This window comes from Ostrinia furnacalis, unplaced genomic scaffold (genome assembly GCF_004193835.3).
Source record: "Ostrinia furnacalis isolate ACB-3 unplaced genomic scaffold, ASM419383v2 OfSCF1632, whole genome shotgun sequence".
NCBI classification, from domain to species: Eukaryota; Metazoa; Arthropoda; class Insecta; order Lepidoptera; family Crambidae; genus Ostrinia; species Ostrinia furnacalis.
This window is the reverse complement of record NW_021131871.1, coordinates 699273-722590: the sequence shown is the minus strand read 5'-3', so window position 1 is coordinate 722590 and position 23318 is coordinate 699273. Positions and strand designations below refer to the sequence as shown.

At 37.5% G+C, this 23318-nt stretch overlaps 1 protein-coding gene across 2 annotated transcripts in view; it reads left to right on the top strand.

Moving 5' to 3' along the window:
- Positions 1 to 45: 45 nt before the first annotated feature.
- Positions 46 to 23318, top strand: part of LOC114353185 (thyroid receptor-interacting protein 11) — a 61665-nt gene continuing 38392 nt past the window's right edge. Inside the window, exons 1-2 of one of the 2 annotated variants that reach the window (XM_028305056.1) lie at positions 46 to 353; positions 11149 to 11202. In XM_028305056.1, the coding sequence (XP_028160857.1) occupies positions 183 to 353; positions 11149 to 11202 (225 nt within the window). In that variant the 5' untranslated portion in view covers positions 46 to 182. Of the gene's footprint in view, positions 354 to 11148; positions 11203 to 15919; positions 16062 to 23318 lie in introns of those variants that run through there. The other variant, XM_028305057.1, reaches the window with a different exon arrangement.

Here is a 23318-nt window from a genome sequence, read left to right as displayed (position 1 = left end):
GTTTTTTTCTACTCTGAGAAACGTCATTAACGTCAAATATGGCGACTTGTTTTGCCAACTGGACAAAGTCTTGTCAATTGGAAAAATAATGCAATTTTCGTATTGTTTACGTCTATTTCACCATACTATTCCTTCTGCGATATCATAAACGTGCTATGTGAGACAGTTCAACACAAACAAACATGTCGTGGCTCAATCTAAACCAGAGTTTGAGCAGTCTAAAAGGGCAGATCACAAATTTTGCTACTGAAGTGCTATCTGAACCTTCTGCTGAAAGCAGTAGTGACCTAACTGCTAGTTCAGGCTCTTTGGTGAAGGAGCTTGAAGACAAATGCCATAACCAGGAGCTCGAGGTAAGTTATTTACTCTTTTTTTCAATAAAAATATGTCTCACTGACAGCTGTTTTTCAGGTTATGTTTTCATACATAACTTTGTCTATATTCTAACTATAAGCCTTCTTATGCTCCTACGCGCTAAATTAACTACTCATACTCAATTCTAGTCGTTTTTTATTGGTTCTATTGGATTCATTACGTCGTATTAACCGTTTATACTGGTTGGTTTCGCCTTACAGAACCTATGATATAATGTTCACTAAACACTAAACCAAACATCGTTGATTTATAGTAAACATACAATAAAGGAGTGTACTTTGTGTGCGGTAAAGATAAAGATTTACTACATTTGCATTAAAGTGATGTTCAGGTTTTGTAACTATGCAATGTTACAAAATATTTTTCAAGGTCTTTTAGATCACTTTTTGCTATTATACGCAATGATAATTTCGTCCTCAGTAATGAGAAATAAATAAACACTTAAGTGCTTGTGTTTAGCTCTTCTACATCTTGTAACTATAAGATGTATTAACACATTTTGTATTTGCTTTTAAATTTAACCATTCATAGAAGGTATGTTGGAATAAGATACAAATGAACATACTATCATATTCTAAGCCATTTTCTTTTAAAAGGAACTAAAAAAATTCAACATGAGAATATTCTAATTTGATTCCGATTGATTTGAATTGCGAAGTTCTATTAGATATTTATTGGCTCTTGAAGGATTAAAAATGTTCAACAACTATTCTTTGACTTTATGCTACCCTGCCTGGGCTCCATATTACTTTGACCATAACCAACATCAAGTTTGACAAACTCCTTACAAAAACACTGGCTTTTTAAGTACTGTGAAAGTTAAAAAGGACTATTCCCACCTCTCGTTCCCACTGCTGCAACTCCTGTGTAGCCCGGATCTACAGCTTGACCGCCAATATAAACCCAAATGTGAGAGTCAAAGTGGTGCTACTGAGGCTCTGTGCTCTATTACCCTCTCTTTCTGGCTACACAAGAGTCGCAGCAGTGGGAGTAAGAGTGGAAGTAATCCAGTTAACACTTTAATGGACAGACAAGAATTACTTCCCAAATGACACTACTTATTCACATACATTGCCTATGGGAGTAGTGTCCATATAAAATGAGTCAAAACTATGATATCTATAGGAGTTCTCTCGTATGTCCATCGATGTGTTAAGAGGATAAAATGCCTTTCGATTTAAATTAAGTCCTGTATCTTATCTTGAGTAGTGATTTAAATTGTTTATCATTCTTATTGATATAGGAATTCCTTATCATCTGACTAATATGATAGCTATACAATATTTTTGGTATCAGGGTTTCCTAGGTTTTCCTGCATAAAGTTTGTAGGTACCTATTACCCTTGGTACTATGGATGGTGTTTGGAATTTTAAAGGTTCAAAGGTTTATTCCCTTAAGCTAAGCGTCCACATGTCGGTATCGTACGCATCGGACGTATCGCACGCAACGGATCGTAGTATTATTTATATGGAAACTCATATAAGTGCGTCCACCTGTCCGCATCGTACGCATCGCACATCCGATACGATGTGTTTCGTACGATGCGTCCATTGCGTACGATACCTACAAGTGGACGCTTAGCTTTAGAAAATCTTTGGTATTCTCTTCTCTGTTTAGATTCCATAACTGCTGCTAGTAGTTATTAAGTTGAAATCTAAGATCCTGGGGGCTTAAACTTGGCTGAGAACTTCTTGTCGTGTCGACAACAAACCTACACAGCGTCAGCCCAAAACTCCGCCACAAGAAAGGCTGAGAACTACAGTTTGGTTAGGGTTGTAGTGTAGGCTTGAGAAAGAGCGAGAGGTCTTGACTGATGCCCCTGTGATCCGACGTCGTCCAAGGCGCCGCAGATTTTTGTCGTGGAAGTATAAGGCTATGGCTAGATGCTTGCGACAACCCCACTCGGGCGATGACGGAACGCCGCGCTGGTTTTGTGGGTGTATCCCGTCCCTTCCACGGAACGAAGCAGCGTCCTTTTCGGAGCGCAGGGAGTCTCATGACCGTTTTCACCAACAATCCCAAATTTTAAAGTGACCCCTATGAAAACAAAATTCCTGTTATGTGTTACCATAGGGGTCACTTAAAAATTAGGGATTATTGGTGAAAACGGGCATCACTCTCACACACCACCGTATCCACCGGCAATGGAGACGGTGCGCAAAGCATTTCCTCCACCACAAAAAAAGGGCACGGCAAGATTGTGCTCCACAGTCCTCCTTATGGGGATGAATATATTCTCAGTTTCAATAGAATGGAATTCGAAAGTTTAAAATCTTTTATGGGTAACGTGGTATTTGAACCCCACCGCCGCTGGACTATGTGGTGAACCCGTCATAATATTTTTTTTTATTTTTTTTTTTAGTTTAGATTAGATTATTTATTAGTAATTTGTTATTTCAGCCATAAAACTTCCACTGCTGAACATAGGCCTCCCCCAATGATTTCTACATCGCCCGGTTGGTAGCGGCCTGCATCCAGCGCCTACTAGCTCCACGCTGCGTTTGCCTCCACTCCAGAACCTTGCTGCCCCATTGGCAGTCAATTCTGTGTTCTTTGTGCCCTGCCCATTGTCACTTTAGCTTGCTAATCCGTCGGGTTATGTCAGCGACTTTAGTTTGCGGATCTCCTCATTTCTGATTCGATCTCGTAAAAAACACCGAGCATAGCTTGCTCATGACGTGGTGAACCCAGTACAAACATATTAAGCTTACTACGAGATGTTCAGCTAAATGACGTCCACTGCTGGACAAAGGCATTTTACAGTAACTACGGGACTATTAGTAATTTCTATAATGTTGTAAAACGAACTAAAGTCGCTGACATAGCCCGACGGATTAGCAAGCTGAAGTGGCAATGGGCAGGGCACATAGTACGCAGAACTGACGGCCGATGGGGCAGCAAGGTTCTGGAGTGGAGGCCGCGTACCGGAAAACGCAGCGTGAGACGTCCACCCACAAGGTGTACCGATGACATCATAAAGGTAGCAGGAAAGCGTTGGACGCAGGCCGCTACCAACCGGATAACATGGAAAGCATTGGGGGAGGCCTATGTTCAGCAGTGGACGTCCTATGGCTGAGATGATGATGATGATGAATGTTCTAAAAATTAAGTTTTCTATTGTTTTTAGACAACTCTGTAATTTGGTTAAGCAAATAGATAAATTCAATACGCGTACGCGCCGTGACCCCTATGTGCGAGCCCCTATGTATTGTTGTGGATTATGTGGTGAATGTGTGTAACTAGGCTTTATGTGGCTTAGTATGTTCATATAATGCGGACTCGTAATTGTGAATGCTAGTGTCTTTGGGCCATTAAAACTGCGTATTACCGAATGAGTATTCTTCGGTAAATATTTTTTGGTAATTGTAATTAAAAGTTTTTAAATGAGCATACCTCATAAATTAGCCCTCAGTGTGGGCATGCCTCCCACTAGGTGGACCGACGCTCTGGTGAATCTGGTGCCTGGATGCGAGCGGCGCAGGATCGGTCGTTGTTGAAATCCTTGGGGGAGGCCTTTGTCCAGCAGTGGACGTCATTTGGCTGAAACGAAAACGACAACGAGCTCATAATACATGAGATACCTCATAAAGGTAACAGGAAGGCGCTGGATGTAGGCCGCTGCCAACCGGTCATTATGGAAGTCATTAGGGGAGGTCTATGTTCAACTGTGGACGTCCTATGGCTGAAATGAAATGGTGATGATGATGAATTGAGCAATTTCAGATTAATTAAAGATATGTGCATTAAAAAAGCGTCATACAAAGGCTCTGAATTCAGTTAAGTAGACACAATTTTAGTATTTTTTACAAAACAGGAGAAGTAACATTATCGATTCAATAACTATGACAATTGTCACATAGTAGCAGTGCTTTAGGCCTGGTTTCCACTTTCCACCAAGGCGGAGCGGAGCGGAGAAGACTAAGTGTTTTCACAGATCACCAATCAAATTTCCTGGTTTCCTGAATAATGAAATCTGGTTGGTTATTCAAAACAATTCTCCTTGGTGGAAACCAGGCCTTAAGCAGTGTTTCTACCAAAGATGAGCTAAGAAGATAGTGGGAGGGAGGATGTATAGCGAAACTGTGAAACGGTGTGGATGTTTCTTTCAGAGATGTGCTAGGTAAGGAAAAAAAATGCTGAATCTATACAATAAACGCGAAATACCAAACTTCAAACTTGAAATATAGGTAGGTTACTTATAGGGTGTAGGCAGAACTGTAGACATCCGCTAAGAAGGGATTTTACGAAATTCCACCCCTATAAGGGATCCACGCCTACGAAGTCGCGGGCGGCCGCTATTAGGTTTTAACCGCCTTTGTGGTCTAGTGGTAAGACCACCTGCTTCAGACGCAGAGGTCCCGGATTCGATTCCCAGTGGGGGCAGATTTTTCTGTTCGGTTTGGTTGGTGGTAGGGCTTGTTCTAAGTCCGCCTGGCTAGCTACCACCATCTTACCTAAATCTGTCGCCATAACAACAATGTTAACAGCATTGTTGTGTTCCGGCAGTTAGAGGTAAGATAGCCAGTTTCTCCGTGGTTGAGGATTCCGGGTGAAGCTCGTTTCCACCAAGGCCTGATCATCACTTACCATCAGGTGAGATACAGGCCAAGAGCTTCCTCGTTGTGGATAAAAAAAGTTAGTAAAAAATCGCCACTTTCATGGCCCCCCTCCTATTCGTACTAAAAATACCCGAATCGAATAGCCGTTGGGTGTCCAAGTTTAGTGTAACTGTTAAGTTACTTTGACCTTACCACCATGGTTTAGGGTTCAAAATAGCTTGTTATGGCAGCCAACCCAGTTGGGGTAGATAAAGACTATCGTGTGTTTGAACAGCGATATGATAAGGAGCAGCTTTCGACTGAAACCTGCTGGAGTTAGAATGAAACAGAATGTCTATTTATATGCCTTTGCTTTAGTTTTTGACTGACTTTACTTGTTAAGTAGTTTAAAAAAAAGCCCAGCCAAATTACGTGAACGCTGGAACAAGACCTCCAAAATCAAAATTATTCAGTTTTAACCAGTATTTTAGCACTTTTATGTCAAAAAAGGTAGTCCTTAAGGGGCACTTTACATGTGTCCTTATCTTTTTCTTATTCTCCCTCAAAGATCCACAACGACCGGTCCTGCGCACTGCCCGCATCCAGGTGAGATATTGTAGACATGCTTCCCACTAGGTGGACCGACGATCTGGTGAAGGTTTCCGGAAGTACGAACCTATATCCAATGGTAAAAAGGATGTTCGCTTAATCACTTTTCCTAAAATCAGTTCGGGAATCTTAAAAGATTTTCTTCTCTTAAGAATATTTCTTGCTTTGGATTCCCAGTTGCTGGGAGGTGCGCGTTTCCCACTTTCAAAAAGTAGGTAAGTCAAACTGTAGATCCTGGCTACACAGGAGTTGCAGCGATGGGAACGAGAAGTGGGAATAGTCCCGTTTCAAAAAGTAGGATAAATAATAACTATGTTTTTCCTTGGGGCACAAATAACGGCACAAACCATCCCTCATCATCACAAAATTTGTTTACATCGATTCAGTGGTTTATTAAAAAGAAAAAAATATATTATCAGATCGACAGCTACTTTTCAATTTATAACATTAGTATGGATTTAAAATCCTATCCTACTAATATTATAAAGGCGAAAGTTTGTGTGGATGTTTGTTACTCTTTCACGCAAAAAGTACTGAACGGATTTTGTTTTATTATTTGTAACCCAGATTAACATATAGGCTATAATTTTTGCCAATCTGTGGCACTAAATTTCACGCGGGTGAAGCCGCGGGCAAAAGCTACTTCATAATTATACATATCCAAAGTAAATAAATGTAATAAAACAATTCACTAACTTAAAGAAATCACCGAAACGAAAACAATGAATGAAAGATTCGTCAACATCGCACGTACAAATCTGCGATTGTAATCTCTCGTCCTAGATTTTATGGAAATAGTGTTCGACCACGCACGTTGTCAGTAGGTACCATGGACCAATATCATACAGGGTGGTCGGAAAAATAGTAACAAACCTACACAGTCTATTTTATTCATTAATTAGTAGCGTACCTTTTGATCGCGGTTTCGCCCGGGTGAAATTCACTTCTTGATAGAAAGACCAACATATCACTAAGGCTGGGTTGCACCATCTTACAACTTTAACATCAGTTGCGATTGCGATCAAAACCTCAATTTTCTTTACAAATCTGCAAGCGAATTTACGGAAATCTTTGAATGCAGTTTTCTTTTTTTTTTGTTTTCAAAAATAAATGTTTCCTTTTTGAGTAAAATTTTCTATCTACAGTATTTTTCATTCCACCCTGTATACCTAGGCCTAGGCTATCACACTAGGTCCAATAGAAGCGGAGAATTAATTTAACGAAAAATGTTGCAATCGTTCAAACTATTTTCACGCGTACAAACTCGCGGGCACAGCTAGTGATATGATACCTATGGTAATGGTAATGGTATGACAAAACTACCAATATGCGCAGTTGGGATGCTAATCTCACTACATCTCACTGCAGTAATAAATAATACATTCTTCCAGCATCCATAGCAGGCACCCACATCTAGCCCCTACCTAAATTTGTAATACCTAGATTGTATACATCTCAGTGCAATAATAAATAATACATTCTTCCAGCCACTACAGCAGGTACACACACCTAGCTCCTAACTATGTAACAGCTTGTATTATGGAGAGTGAATAATTTATAAACATTCTATAAACTTTTATGGTTTTGGGGCTCCTATTTGCCTACGGTGAGATTCAAACCAGCTACCGCATCTAGCGATGTTCGTACCTAACCACCAGGCCATATAGTCGCAGTTGTATATGGTCCACAAGAAATAAAGAATTATTTATTTCCATCAAACAACTAGGATATTTTTCCGAACTTATTCCTGTACGAGGGCGGCACTGAAAATTTCGGGAATCAAGGAAGTGAAACAACATTACTATTTAAAAATGTATTTATTGCTTTTTAAAGTATTCTCCGCGAAATTTGACACATTTTTTCCATACACGAAACCAATTATTGAAGCAACCATTGCATTCGGAAGTTTGGGTCTCCAAAATGACCGTTTTGTAGGCGTCCACAGCTTCTTCAGGTGATGAAAATCTCTGACCACGCAATTTATTCTTTATTTTAGGGAAAGTATAGAAATCATTAGGGCTTAGGTCGGGGCTGTACGGCGGATGGACTAATAATTCTATGTTTTCTTGCTCTAAAAACTCTTTTGTTCAGTGCGCGGTGTGAGAACTCGCATTGTCGTGATGGAGGATGATGCGGCGGTTGCAGTTCTCTTTACGGAGTTCAGAAACGACCTGTGGCAAACAAATGCTAGCATACTAATCTGCATTAACCGTTCTTTGTCCCCCAAGAGGAATAGTCGCAACATGGCCGGTTTTGGAGACAAACGTGGCCACCATTTTTTTTGCAACACTCCATGAACGAACAATTTTTGTTGGCTTTAACTCATTTTCGAACACCCAAACTCGTGACTGGTTTTTTGTTTCGGGTTCGTACGCGTATATCCAGGATTCGTCACCTGATACGATGTTGTATACAGCATTTGAGGATCCTGCATGTAATCTCCCGAGAGTTCTGACGCACCAAGTAACGCGAGCCGCTTTTTGCTCTTCACAGAGCGAATGCGGTATCCATCGGGAAAACAACTTTTTTACACCTAATTGTTCATGCAAGATTATTTGTATTTGACTCATGCCAATGTCTAAAGTTGCCTAAATTTCGCGGTATATCACATGTCGATCTTCTTCAATTAGCTTACGCACAGCATCAACGTTTTCTTAGTTGACTGCAGTTTTTGGACGACCTTGACGGGGATCATCACTGAACTTGACACGTCCACGTTGAAATTCAGGAAACCAGCGATAAATTGTGGTTTTGGATGGGGCTTCATTACCAAATGCAGAAATCATCCGGTCAACACACTGTTTTTGTTAAACCACTTCAAAAGTCATAATAAATCATCGCTCTTGAATTTTCTCGAGTCAATCCATTTTCTCAACGACTAAACAAGTTTGACAAGACCTTGTGATACGACCGAGAATCTTTTTTTAAATAAATAAATGGTATACGATTTTAAAAACCCTGGAGTTTGCAATTAAATAGATTTTAATATGACAGGAACAGTGGAAATATTCCATTCCCGATACTTTTAGTGCAGCCCTCGTATAGTTCTTTCAAGAGAACTCTTGCTAAAGCAAGTTTTAATCGCAAAGAAATTCATCCATTTTATGTTATTGGATAAAAGACCCATTAGGTTTGAATGTTTGCACAATAAATTAAATATCGACATCACAATCATTAATTTTCAAAACTAAGTTGCCAAAGTGTTGCACTCGATATGCAGTTACCTTTACCTACTACATAGGTAATACTGAAAAAGGAGTTTGATTCTAATTAGATCTATTTGGTATCTATGCATAAACATGATTCTAAAAAAAGTAATCACTTCGAAAACACTGGCTGAAACCGTCGTATCATCGTTTAAAAAAAAGTTATCCGGCCAATCGCGTCGCACCGTTTTGAAATTCAAATTGGGAATCGATTTAAATGCGTACAGCCAATAGGTCACCAAGAAATGTATTCGCATTGGAGTGGTTTGCGTTGTTTTTATGTAAAAACCTTTTGTTGGCCTGAGTTATGACGGTCTTCCTGTGTCGAAAGCGGTTATTAAGCATTCTGTCCTGTTACGAAATTGGTTTAGGGCATTAAATTTCAATAACTTGCAAAACTGTCGAAGATTGACAATTTCCGTTGGGATTGCATGAAAACTGAAATATCTAAAAGTTACAGGCGCTGTGAAGTATAGATGACCTACTCTCTCTATGTTGTGTGACCTCTTGTATCTACTTCTTAATGTTGTATGATGTTTGTTCATTAAAGAGTATTTATTTATTGTAGCTTAAAGTATGTTATATTTTAATGAACCATATTAAGCTACCTATAATATTGTAAAGTTTCATCAAAATCCGTCCTGTACATTTTTTACATGAAGGTATAGCAAACACCATCAAAACTTACAAACTTTCACGTTTTTATCATTTGTGTAACTTACAGTTGCTTGATGCATAACATTGGCATTATCGTTATTAGTATGTAGTAAGCGCAACACTATGAAAACAAACATAATTTCTTGATGGGCTGATGTGCCGTTGTTTTGGTTAAAACTATTAAGTATTTAGTAGAGAATTAGTAAAACAAAAACCGATTTTATTTTAAAGAATATACAACGTGTCCCAAAATTCAAGGATAAGCCGACGCCACAGGATGGACATAGTCATGACTACTTTAGGAAAATTAAGGAAAAAAATCTATCTCAATTATTTTTTAACTTACATAATAAATTATGAAATTCGACGAAAATTGACACCCCTTATGATATTTTACATTACCACGACCACAATTTTTCAAATATTCCAGTTTTTCTGTTTATATCGGCAACTTAAGTAGTGCTGCTGTTCACCCCAACTCTTAAAACCCCCAGAATCCTTGCAGTTTTTACACAAAAGTTAATCAAAATATGTTATTTCCTTAAAATTTTGAACGATTTTTACTTTCACTCCACTTTGACTTATTGCTTTGTAAAAAAAAAGTATGAACACTACTGCGGCAAGTTTTTTATAAAGTTGACGCAACTATCCAAGATTCCAAAATGGTATAATACTCTAAGAAACCTAGTCGCAAAAAAGAAATGCGTACCATTTTACAAGCACTTCACTTGTTAGTTAGTATGGGATAAATCTTGCAACTGAATTTAAAACCAGTTCTCCTTAACCAATTGAGCTGAAATTTGGTACTTGTGTAAGTACGATGACAATGCAATATTTTGGTACCATTGAGCTGGAATTGGATGGAGTCTGGAGGTGGCCATAGGAACTCTCAACGAAACGGCGGAATGCATCTAGTTTGGGTTCGTTGGACTTGTCTTTTCGAGCACTTTAGTGCTAGATGATGTCCTGATGATGAAGTCAAGAGGTGGCAGGAGCTGGCCATAGGAACTCCTAAACGAAACGGCGGAAGCTTATCGAGTTTGGGTTCGTTGGATTTGTCTTCCCGAGCACTTGGGCCATGAGATTGAGAAACAACTAAAAAGTTTAAAATAAAGTTGTAATAAAAAAAAAACTTATTTAAAAACAAGCTTGACTTCGTTTGAAAATTATAATTGGCTAGTCTGCCACCTCTTGACTTCATCATCAGGACCCTGGACATCATCTAGCACTAAAGTGCTCGAAAAGACAAATCCAACGAACCCAAACTAGATGCAATTCCGCCGTTTCGTTTAGAAGTTCCTATGGCCACCTCCAGTCTCCATTCAGCTCAATGTTACCATAATATTGCATTTTCATCGTACTTAGATAAGTATACCAAATTGCAGCTCAATCGGTTGAGGCGAACTGGTTTTAAATTCAGTTGCAAGATTTATCCCATACTAACTAACAAGCGAAGTGCTTGTAAAAATGGTACGCATATCTTTTTTGCGACTAGTTTTCTTAGAGTATTATATCATTTTGGAATCTGGGATAGTTGCGTCAACTTTATAAAAAACTTGCCGCAGTAGTGTTCGTACTTTTTTTTTACAAAACGATGAGTCAAAATGGAGTGCAGGTAAAAATCGTTAAAAATTTTAAGGAAATAACATATTTGATTAACTTTTGTGTAAAAACTGCATTATCCTTGAATTTTGGGACACGTTGTATATTATTTATTACTTTGGAAATCAAATCCAGTGTTAACAAAGTTTTTTTTCTTTCAGATTGCAGCTCTGAAGAAGCTCACAGAAGAGTTGCAGGCTTCATTGCAATCGGAGGTAAGTCATTTTTTACGTGTTTTTTATTAATATTTTCAGGGAAACTTGCCTCTAGTCACAAAATAGGAAAATGAATAAAAAAGCAAGCCCTTTCCGCAATTAACTTCAAAGCTCTTTGAAATAAGGGGATGGAATTTGGTTAATATTGTGTTACTAAACAAAATAATGGGGATGTTGCCTGGGTCAAAAAGCAAGAGTTTTAATTAGTCCGTCAGTTAACTTATCAAAAAATACTCTACACGTATTTTTCACTTTTTCAAACTAATTAAAATTTAAAGAGATAAAGCGCCCCAAAGTTCATAAGAAGAGGCCCGTGACGTCAACGCTTGCTTAAAAATGCCGCACGTTGTGACGTCGTGCGCAACTTCAACGCACCATAACTATGTAATTATTTGTTAGATTGACAAATAAAAATATATGTGTCCAATATTTTTTGATATTAAACATTACGGACTAAAAAAATTTTTTTAGGCAACTAGCCTATTATGTACCCGTAGTACCTAAGAAGGTAAAATATTAAGCTCCCATAGCGCGGCAGCTAGAATTTTTTCAATCTAAGCTAGAAATCAAATCAAATCTATTTTATTTGTAAACATGGGTTTAGATACAGTAGGTAATTGTTAGAAGTTCTTAGGTAAGCTGTTTTAAGATACATGTAATAATGTGCGGTAGGTAACTTAAATTTCGTCATCCTGCATTTTAATACTTTTCTCTGTTAATAAATTATATATAATTAATTATACTGTATTAGTAGGTAATCCCAATAGGATTAGGACAATAGAAAGGTCAAGAATTAAACACTAAATGATGACTTTTAAAATAAAATCAAAAGTCAAGTTCATCGTCTCCTAATTAGAAAATATCATTTTTTTAAAAACTCAGGAAGCTCTAAATATTTATGCATCCCAAACAAAATAGTTATGTTAATAGTAACAATTGCCGTTAATCGATGGGAAACGAAGGAAGCCATTTTGTAAGGGTCTAAGGGTAACAAAAACTATGGTAATTCGACGTTACTGTCAATTTGAACTCGAAAGGTCATGTTTAAAAATGCATTCTCACTGCTTGTCGCTTGAAATTTTAGGTTTGTAATGTGAGGGAAGGCTAGAAACCTGATTTTAACTAATTAGATTCAAGCAAGCATGTTATTTGATTGGTACTTAGGCAAAATTCAACACTATCGCAAGATAAACATCCTAATTTTTTCAGGACTTACTTTTTTTGATACTTAGTTCACGTAGTTTTAACGCAGATCCGATAATCGTGATAACTCGAATTTAGAGATTATTTTGAGTTGTAGGTTTCCCTTTACAACGAACCAATCTTTTGAGGATTTGCTGAAGTCTCTGACTCAAACAGAGATCTATTTGGTAAGGATTGTTTAAGCTTGAATTAATCTAATTTTCCGAACATGTCATTCTATGTTTCTGAGGCACGTTATTGTTACTTGATATCGGACACCAGGGTTGGTGCGACCCCAGTTTTTATAATAAACACGATAAAATAATATGTTCATAATCACACGACCAACCCCGCAACGCGTGCCATTTAACAAATCACAAATACAGGGTGAGTTAAATTTTCTTGCGAGATTTTGTTATAATTCTCTCTTTGATTATTTATTGTTTGTAGAACAGGGGAGGTTTATAGATGTAGTTTATAGACTTCAAATTATTAATATTATTTTAAAAACGTTGTAGGTTTTTTATCATCGTTAACAACGGTTTTTCAGAGTTAAGTTCTCTGATTCGTTCGTTTCAGCCAAATGACGTCCACTGCGGACAAAGGCCTGCCCCAAGTATTTCCACAACAACCGGTCCTGCGCTGCCCGCATCCTGCGACCTTCACAGGATCGTCAGTCCACCGAGTAAGGGACCTGCCCACACTACGTCTTCCGGCCCATGGTCGCCACTAGAGAACTTTTCTGCCCCAGCCGCCATCAGCTCTGCGAGCTATGTGCCTCGCCCACTGCCACTTGATTTTAGCAATTCTATGGGCTAAGTCGGTCACTTTAGTTCTCCTCCTCCTCATTTCTAATTTGATCACGCAGGGAAAATCAGTAGTTAAGCTGGATTGTAACAGCCTGTATATCGATCCAAAAGCGTAACCGCCATAGAACAAATACAATAAGATAAAAGTATTGATCGGTCTTCCAGTAGATGATAAGCCCGCTATAAAAGCTCCTGATAACAGATCCGCGCGGTTTGTTGCTGACGGCTGTCTGGGGGTATGTACGATTTTTTATTTTTTGAGACAATGGCTTGGAAATCTTGGTAATTATTAACTGAAAATGTTGTCAATTTCCTCTATTCTATTTCTTCTTTTGTTATCTTTGTCTAAGATTTAAGACGAATATTTCCATGTCCAAACAGGGAATGTCGTAATTTGACATACATTTTAGCATAGAGTTTTACTTTTTTTATTATCAATTAAAGTTCTTCGTCGCCATACTAAGAAACATATTATAACCTCCATATCTTCACGCAGTCGGGTAAATATCCCATATCGATACTCCAGACCAGCAATACATTGCGATCTATTTGCTCGCTCTATGCGTGTCTTTCACTTGTTCAAACATCCGAAACACCGTATTCTTTTGTTGGCGGTAGCTACGAGGCTTATTTTAACTAGTCTTCATTGGAATAAGGTTCATAATTAAATAGCAAGGAAGACCAGGAGTCGGCGTGACTATGAACCTGATGGCAAGCGTGGGTCTGTTAGACGCCAGCTTCGTTTATTCAGGATTTTTTATTACGGAAAGTTAGTAAAAATCCTTTATGTCACAGTTGAAATTGGACGTGTAAAAAGCGCTTTTCATAGCCTAGTTGCAAAATTAAGAGTTTTTTAGTCCTTTAAAGCAAGGCATCAGGCAGAGCTCTATCCGTCCATGTAGGCAATAAGGTAGAGTGTAGTCGTCAAACAGTTTATTGACGAAAAATTAATACCAGTCTTCGGAATCCCTTTAAATCGATTACTGTTAGCTGTTAGCCACTGGTCAAATGGGACTGTTGCCACCTCTAGTTCCCATCGCTGCAACTCCTGTGTACAGAGGCGGCGTAAGGCGTAGGCGACGTGGGCCACCGCCTACGGCCTCGCGGTACAAGAAGGGGCCTCGCGCATCAAAAATTTTGAAAAAATGTATACAAGGTGGAGATGACAATATCACAATACGAACATTGACTATAAAATATAAATTCTTGATAGCTAAACAATGTAGTTAAAAATAAAAATATATTTTTTTCCAAACAAATTCAGCCATATTCAGACACAAAATTAAGCAACAACACGGTTTTAAGTGACGAACATTATTCTTTGGCGCAATATTCCTTTAAAAATAATCACTGAATCAAGAAATCAGAAACTGTCAATGTATAGACCTTTAACCCTTTTTTTTATTATTTCATTATATATAAATCCGTCTTCAGGTCGCCACAGAACAAGGCCTCGCGAAATCTGTCTTGCCCACATCAAATTTAGGTCTTGCCCCGCCTCTGCCTGTGTAGTCAGGATTTACCAATAAAAAAAACTAAAATGCCATTGGACCGGCCACGAAATTAATCAGAAGAACATAAGAGGAGTTTGAAGTAAGCTTCAACTTCACTCCAGTCCAGCCTTTGATTAAAGCATACTTGTACTATGCTATAGCAAAATTCTGATGTCACCTCCAAAAGCTAGAGTGTGTTAGACGCCTATGGTGGATTGGTAGTTCAAAGGAAAGCCCAGCCGGGTGGTTTGTTTCGCAGGACATCAGTTGTGATTGTGAATTCGATTCCCGCCAGGGGCATATACTAGTGTGATGAGCATGAGCATTTAGTATAGGTACCCTAGTAGTCAAGTATTATCGATGAATATAATTGTCTGTTTCCCTCATACTAGCTCTGTTTAGTTTGTTGGAAAAAAAATATAATAATAATTACTATTTATTATTTACATTGTTCTTTGGATGACACCATAGAATATTCGCGAAAAAATGTTGCACTTTTTTTTCTGTAAGTTGTGGACAGTTTCTTGAATATCTTTATCCTGTTGTAAAGGTAATTAAATTCTTAACAGTATTTATAAAAGCCGCCATATTATTTTATTTAAATGTGACAATCAATTGACATTCAGAAATGTTTTCAGAATTTCTTAGGTACAGAAGACGACACATTAAGCTAAGCACTACTGCCTTATGCGGTTGTAAAAGGAGCTATTTTGCCACAAAAAATGTAAAGTCTGACGTGCTGTCAACTGTACAAAAAGTCATCCAGCCAATACGCCATCCACGATCGATTATGCTCACTTGCATTCATTGTATATTCAATAGCGTTTCCAAAGTCTGTCGTATAATTCTTGGTTACTTAACAATACATTATTCTTGTTTTTCATACAGCTGTTAGGTATATAATATGCATTACTATGTTTCAGCACATAAGCAACATTGTAACTAAGGCGAGTCTATTCAGTTTTTGATCTTAACCTGGATAATCCTGCAAATGCTCATTCAATAATATAACCGAACCAATCGTATTGTGCTTCAATATTTCCATAGTTATTGTGGCTTGGATTCTAACCGATAAACTTAGCGTATATCAAACAGTGACCTTATGATCTCGCACCTCCGTTCGTCGAATGCATTGCATTTTCATGAAGGCTTTGTGTCACGCACACGCCGGCAACGCCCCCGTGTGTGCGTGAAGGCGTATTCCAAGTGCGCAAGCGCCGCCTCGGCGATCAGTCGCGCTCTGGACGTCACCGCGCGCGGACGTACCAACCGCAGCTCCCGATCACGCTCGAATTTCAAAATTCAGTAACAGTGACGCCAGAGTTCAAATAAGGTTATCGCGTTTTGTTTGCGCCCAGGATATCCTCCAATATAGGTGAGTTCTGTAACGTTTACTTTTTTGTTCGTTGTTTATTCTTTTCCCCTTTAGCCGCCCGTGTTTGCCTTTGATTAGCACCAGAGCGGTTGCGCTGCTGCATCGGTCTTTTCGGATTTTTTTTCGTAAAATCTTGACTCATTACTGTGTGTCGTGTGACATCACTTTGGACGCTAAGTTTGTAAGAATGTGCGAAGATGTACACTTTATTGTTAGTCAATGGATATTATCTGCAGCACTCGAAGGCGTACATTTCGTGAAAAAAATGAATCATGTATTTACACGTGTGTCATTGTATAGTAAGAAGTGGCTGTACCGTGAAAATGCAGCTCATGCAAGGTGTATTTTTCTTTATCATTTGCCCGCACTGTACGTTTTCAAGGGCGTCTTTACAGTGGTATTTACTTTCAGATTATTCATTTAAATAGACACTTTCAAACTTAACAATATTTTACGTTTGACAGGGCTAAATGTAAATTTATTTTAAAACAGGCGACTTTTTCGTCGCTTTCAAAAGAGTTCAAAGTCTGACACTAATTTAAATAGCTAATTATACAGGGTCTCCTTTGAAACATGACGCAAAAGAAACTGTATGGCGTGCTTATATAACATTGAAAATTGTGGAAAGAGCTACCGGTTACTGTGCCTTTTGTTAGACAGACACTGGCACGTGACTACTTCGTTTTTTTTATTTATTGCCTCCATTTTTCCTATTGTCTTCTTACCTTTGAGGCTTTTTACGCCCGTGTTTTAATTCCTCTACGAACATCTTCAATCTGCAGTATGACTAATTGGTAATCAAAGAATCCTCGATCAAGTGTAATGGTATAGTTAGAGTCGTATAAATAAAAGGCCTGTCCACACTTGCCGCCGTTAGGTTATGTGGGGCTTGAACCCACTAAAAACCTGGGGTGTTCTCTGCCGCTAATGGTCGGCACCTTAGGTACTTAGAGACGTGTCAAAAATAACCTGGGCTGATTTGTTTAAATACCAAAATCTACCAAACATCCACAAACCATCTTTTCGCATGTTTCTCTGTGGTTGAGGATTCCGGGCGAACCTTGCTTCCACCTTCGGAATAATCATCCCTTTCCACGAGGTGCAGGCTAAGAGCTTCCTTGTCCTGATTAAAAAATAACTTCATAAAAGTCATATTGTATATTCTGCTTTTAAAAAGCGTTCTTATACATTCCAGTATTATTTTAACCCTACCACTGCTTCGGGACAATAAATGGGCCAGTGCTGAAGAGCAACGCAACAACTTTTTCAGCTTTCATTTTTTCAGCCACTTTTGAGTACCTAGTTCAAATTCCTCAAAAAGAACCTAGGTTCGATTCCCATGAAGCATTTAATAAATATAAATCACATCGTGTTTCCCAGTTTAGTAAAGACATATCTGGCTTGAGTAAACATTATTGCCCGATAAGAAAGATTATTCGTGCTTCAGGAGTACAAGTGCCCGCATTCTAGACTGGAATAGTTATATTATTTGTTAAGTTAAATGGCTGAAATTCACCGCTGAAGGTTTTCATTACAGAAACTTGCCTTAGAATGAAATTAAAATTATTTCTTTGTATAACTTTCCCAGTAGCTCCATTTGTGCAAAAGCGCGTTCTTTCAAAATCAGTGTACTTTTCAGAAAATGAGGAAAAAAATTATTTTATCTTCTGGTTATTTGACTTTCCCTTGAAACAAAGTTGGCTTTAAGATTTTATGAGCTGGAACTCCTAAACTTGCATAAAGAATCCCTTCTCTTTTCGTTGCTGGAAAATCGAGTCTTTCCCAAGGGTCATTTTTCAGCACGATTCTCGGTTTTAGTCTATAGAGGAGTCCGTTTTTGATAGCTCTGCAAGATGATCAGATACCATCAACATGATTAATTTGTGGTGTCCACTACATAGTAATTGATTATAAACGATATATGGAGTGGTAAATACTCGTGCATGTAGAGTTCTCCAATCACCAACCATAGAAATATTCATAAAATATCTATGAAGTTAAATTTTAGTACATTCCGCCAGCAACTAAAATATTTTAATACCCAGTTAAGCAGACCACAGTTCGTACACCAACAGCTCATCAGCCTGTACATTTTCGTTGCAATTTAGTATCTATTACTTCATCATAAGACTCCGCCGTGTCAAGCTTGATATGCCTCTACATAAATATCGCGAAGAGTGCCAAGGATGAATATGTATAATTACCTACCATCAGCATATTTATTGCTAGTTACTTATCTTAGTGGCTTGCCTAATAAGATACAATTAATTTGGCTGGGCACAGCAACTTTGTGAACGTGCAAATTAGTTTCCGAAGTATGTATTAAATTAGTTTTCGATCAAGTATTTTTATTGAGTACTGCACGCAGAATAGAAGTTAAACTATGCCTAAGAACCTGAATTGTTTTGCCGAATCTGTTTTATTGAACCTTTTTTACCTACCTAGACCTGACCTACGCGTAAGAGTAGGCGCACACCGTTGATTTTTCGTCGGCCGATAGTTTAGTCGGGCAGTTGATCAGTATGGGCATGTATGGGAGTGCGCACACTACGCCGATTCGATTTGGCCGATTCTTCATACAATTTAAAATCGGGCACAACTATCGGCCAACTAAAAATCAACGGTGTGCGCCTACTCTAAAACCTACCACCTGTAGTTGACTGATAGTTGGGTCATCTGTTAATCAGTATGGTCATGTATGAAAGTGTGCACATTACACCGATTTGGTAATTTAAATTTTGATACCGTCGTAGTAATTCTGTATTCGTAACATAATACGAACTGATATTATATTTGGGAGTCCCCTGGCGGTAAGCTTTAGCTAAGGTGTTTTTCTCTGTCTCAAAATACTAATACATGAATACTATGTTTTATCAATAGGTAACTTATACCCTAAAACAGTCGGGGTCATGATCCTTAAAAATCTAAGATGCCCAAAATGTAGGCGAAATGACAAATACGGAAATGTTGACGGTTCAAATATTTGGCAAATGCTTTGAATTATGGTGAGGAGGAAATGACACACCTCACTTCCTCTCCTCTATTTTGGATTTTGACCACTCAGCTTGAAAGTGTTCACTCGGTCTCAAGCTAAGGTTCCGACTCTAATTCATTATCTCTGAGCGATATATCGAAGCGGCATTGCAACGATGTCGCATCGATATTGCAACGATATCGCAACGTTATAGCATCGATATCGCAGCAATATCGCATTGAACAATTTCAATAAAGTTAAACACCATCATCAATCAAATCAAATTAAAATATTTATCCAGTACTTAGACCCTTTCCAGGGTCCCCAATATAGCTTGAAGTCAATAAATAGCGACTAGCTGGGATACCAGCTCCTTTTTTGCACAAATCGAACCTGGTACATTCCGTAAAAGACCCACCTGGCCTTCAGGGTCAATTACATGGTTTAATGTACTCATAAAATAATAGAGTTGCCATCACGCGACTCCCATTGTTGGTTGCATTATAAATGGGACACATTTAATTGTCTATGCCGAGGAAAAACTTTTTATTGCAATTTGTCGATGACTATGCAATTATATTTTAATATCGCAGTAGTTGTGATGAATCGATTATCGTAATGAACGACTGTCGTTGCGCAATGCAATCGATGCCTTATTTTCTGACCAATAAAATATAATTTACCTACCAACCTATTGTAGCACAGCCTTGATTAAGAAACGACCCCTATAATCCGGGCCTTTTCAAGGCGAGAGTGAATAGGCACTTACAGGGCAGATATGTACCATCATAGACTGCATCCCACTTAACATCAGGTGCGATTGTGGTCAAATACCTGCCTTGTTATGCATTAAAAAAAATAACAACAAAATTTAAGACGAATATAAATATTTTACTGGAAAATCTAAAGTCGACCTGCTTACTGAACAATACTGAACATATTTTCACCCTCTGTTATGCAGAATCTGCCAATATGGTGTTATTCAGAATCCAATATGGTGTCCTGAAGTGGTGGTAGAGCAAGCTATATTGAGACGTGTATAGGCAATATATTTTTTAAGGTTCCCTGGTTCGGTCGGGGACTTTGAAACTTAAGCTTCATCATCTAATTGAGAAGTTTTATTTACTAAAACATACAATTTGACAGTAAGAGTCAGTTGTAACAGTACAAACGATTGTGGTTTTTCCTTTACGTGTATGGAATCGTAGTAATGACTCTCCTTTTCCTGGTTATAATATTGCTTTCTAGCGATATTGGTTTCACAACGCCAGAATACAAATTTATCTCTCAGTGAACAAGTGTTTAGAGATTTAATATTAAAGAAAATAAGTTCGTTCGTTCGTTTCAGTCGAAAGACGTCCACTGCTGGACTAAGGCCTCCTCCACGGATTTTCACAAAGGCCGGCCAAAGAAAATAAGTAAAATTATAGAAACATGTAGATAGAGATATGTCAAACGTACAAAGAAATTCATAGAGACGATTTTTATGAATTTGCGATATTATAATAAATTCATTCAAATACAATGTATGACTTCCTATGCGATTTGGGATCCGTATCCAGGGTTAAAATAAATCACAGATTGGAAAAGACAATCCCTTTTCCAATCTGTGAGTTTTTTCCATTCCAACCATTCCCACTTTGTGTCAAGGTTCGAAGGTTTCAAACAGAACACAGGTTTGACTCTGCACATTGCGACGTAACTATTATGACAGTCATTAAAACGTTGTATGCCATTCGTACATGTACATGAGCCCACACAATGTCACTTCTCACACATAATCACACACTACGTTTAGAAGCAATGTCAACCTACGTCATATTTTAAAACAGCTGTCTTAAATGTACGTTCCCTCCATCTTTGTCACGTGTAAATTCTACTCTTAAATGTTTTGTAATATACCTATGCATGTATTTTTCACGAGGCTTTTGATTGTAATGTAGTATTTTTTTATTTATTTTACCTAACTCTAACATGCAAGCCAGTTTTAAAATATCTTTTTTAACCAAATCACAGTTCAAAATATAGTGTTATATTGTAAACTATATTGCCGATATTGCCACTGCTTTAAGAAAGTTCAAATCTCGTCCTCTGATTCAAAACTTTGAACTTGAGGAAAAGCTTATTCTGATTCTGCTTCACTAACTTCTGTGGATAACTCAACAATGATTTTCTCTATAAGCCTTTTAGATTTTCGAAAAGAAAAAGAAATACATAAGAGTTCATGAAAATGCCTGCTAGCCGTTTTTCTATTAGTTTGGTTTGTAATCCATTTATTAGTATCATTGCTTAATTGTTTTTAAGTGGACATTTCTTTTACACCATATAAAACCTATTATTATCCCTTCAAATCCCTTGTAGCCTGTAGGTACTTATACAACATTTCTACAAAATAATCTTCAAGTTTATTCTTAAAAACTACTTACATATTTATTTAACACAAATTTTACACTAACAATTAATGGTGAATAGCATACTTAATTACCATAGCCTATTACCAAACCAGCGGTGCTTAACTAACTAATAAAAATGTGGAAAATTTCGCATAAATACCTAATATATTATGTACCTTATCAGCGTCCTCGGGTTAAGTGCCAATCGAGTTTACTGTCGGATCACGCTTCACGTATTTCGAAGCCATTAGAAAAAGTAAATAGAGCATAGACAACTTTTACACCTCACACCATAGATAAGGCGGGATTAGGGTTGGTACGTAATAAAATTTTGTCTAATACAAAAAGTTTTTTTATTGTTTCGTTCGTCTTTTTGTCTAAAGTTTGTTTAAATGAACCTCTTTAAAGTTGCTAAAAGAGATGATTCAAGTTAAATAGCTCTTAGTTAATTTTTTGTGTATTTTTTCTATCAAGTTTGAGGATAAATTGAATGGTAGGCAATCACCATCTTCCATTTCCATTCATCATCCAGTATGTGTCTACAAACAGACAAGAAAATTGTTCTTGTGTTTAAAGTTAATCTAAAAAAAATAAAGAAAAATCTTGGCATTACGGTCAAGTTATTGAAAATTACGTTAGTCAAACCCATTGCAGACGTTTAAATTAGAAATCCTGTTGTAATTTAATAAAAATATTTAAGCATAACATTGTTAACCCTATGACAGTAAAAACGGCGGGAAAACACTTTGACCGTTATTGTCCTTATCGGCCATGTTTATTTTTTATCTGTGGACAAAGCTAGGGCGTCACTTACACGACAATTTCATCGTTTTACACCGTTTTATGTTCGTTCCAGATACGTAGATAAGTTTGAAATGCGTTAGGATTTGTAACCATTTGTATTTTTGTATCTTATCGATGTCTAAAATGATGATAAAACAGTTTGACGTATGAAAAAATAATTATTCTTGAATGAAGGAAGGAAAGAGAAAAGCTGATATTTATTGACAAATAATTTACGTCCAAATCGATTTCAGAGAACTTCTCACATATTTTTATTTCATGAAAGTTATGTTTTCACTAAAAAGCAGCAGTAAACCAGTAAAATCAGCTCTATTTGAGATAAATTTGAGAAAAAAAATACAGAAGTGTTAAATTTTTGAAATTTCGCATCCCTTTTTGGTACAAAGAATGGAACATGTCAAACAAACTTTTCCACCCACAACTAATCAATTAAATTAATTAACTTTAGTCTTGTAAAGTTAATTGGTTTCACCATTTGGCGCCAAATTTACGCCGCCATTTGCATTTTGTGCGTGTTTTTTTAATTTTCGCAGCCTCGTGACTCTAGCTATCGGCCGTCACGAATGACTTGAGGGGTAGATAGTGAAACGGATGTGCAATGTTTTAAATACCGTAAATGTGTTTTTACGTTCTCATGTACGTATATAGACGCCATGTTACTATTTGCATACGAAAGTTCGCGTGTAATAAATTATTTTAAGGCTTATTTATGGCCTGATTCTCCATGATATACTTTTTGTCTACCTATATGGATTTGTAAGCTGTATTCAATAACGCACACAGAGGTATAAAAGTAGGTACCCCATAAAAAAAGTAGTTTCCACTTTTCACAAAAGTCCGTCGTCTACGCTGGCCTTTAAATAACTTTATTATTTCAATATTTTAGCATTCGCGTACCGTAAACATTTTTTTATGAAAAAAAAATACAACTGCATTGTATCTAAAAATATCGTAGTTCAAAAATAAATCTGAAATAAAGTATTTCCACTTTCATTATCAAGTGGGCCAAACTGATACCAGAAATTTCCGGAAATCGCACAACAAGTGTTGGTTTTATCGATCGATAATATCGATTATTCTCGGTAT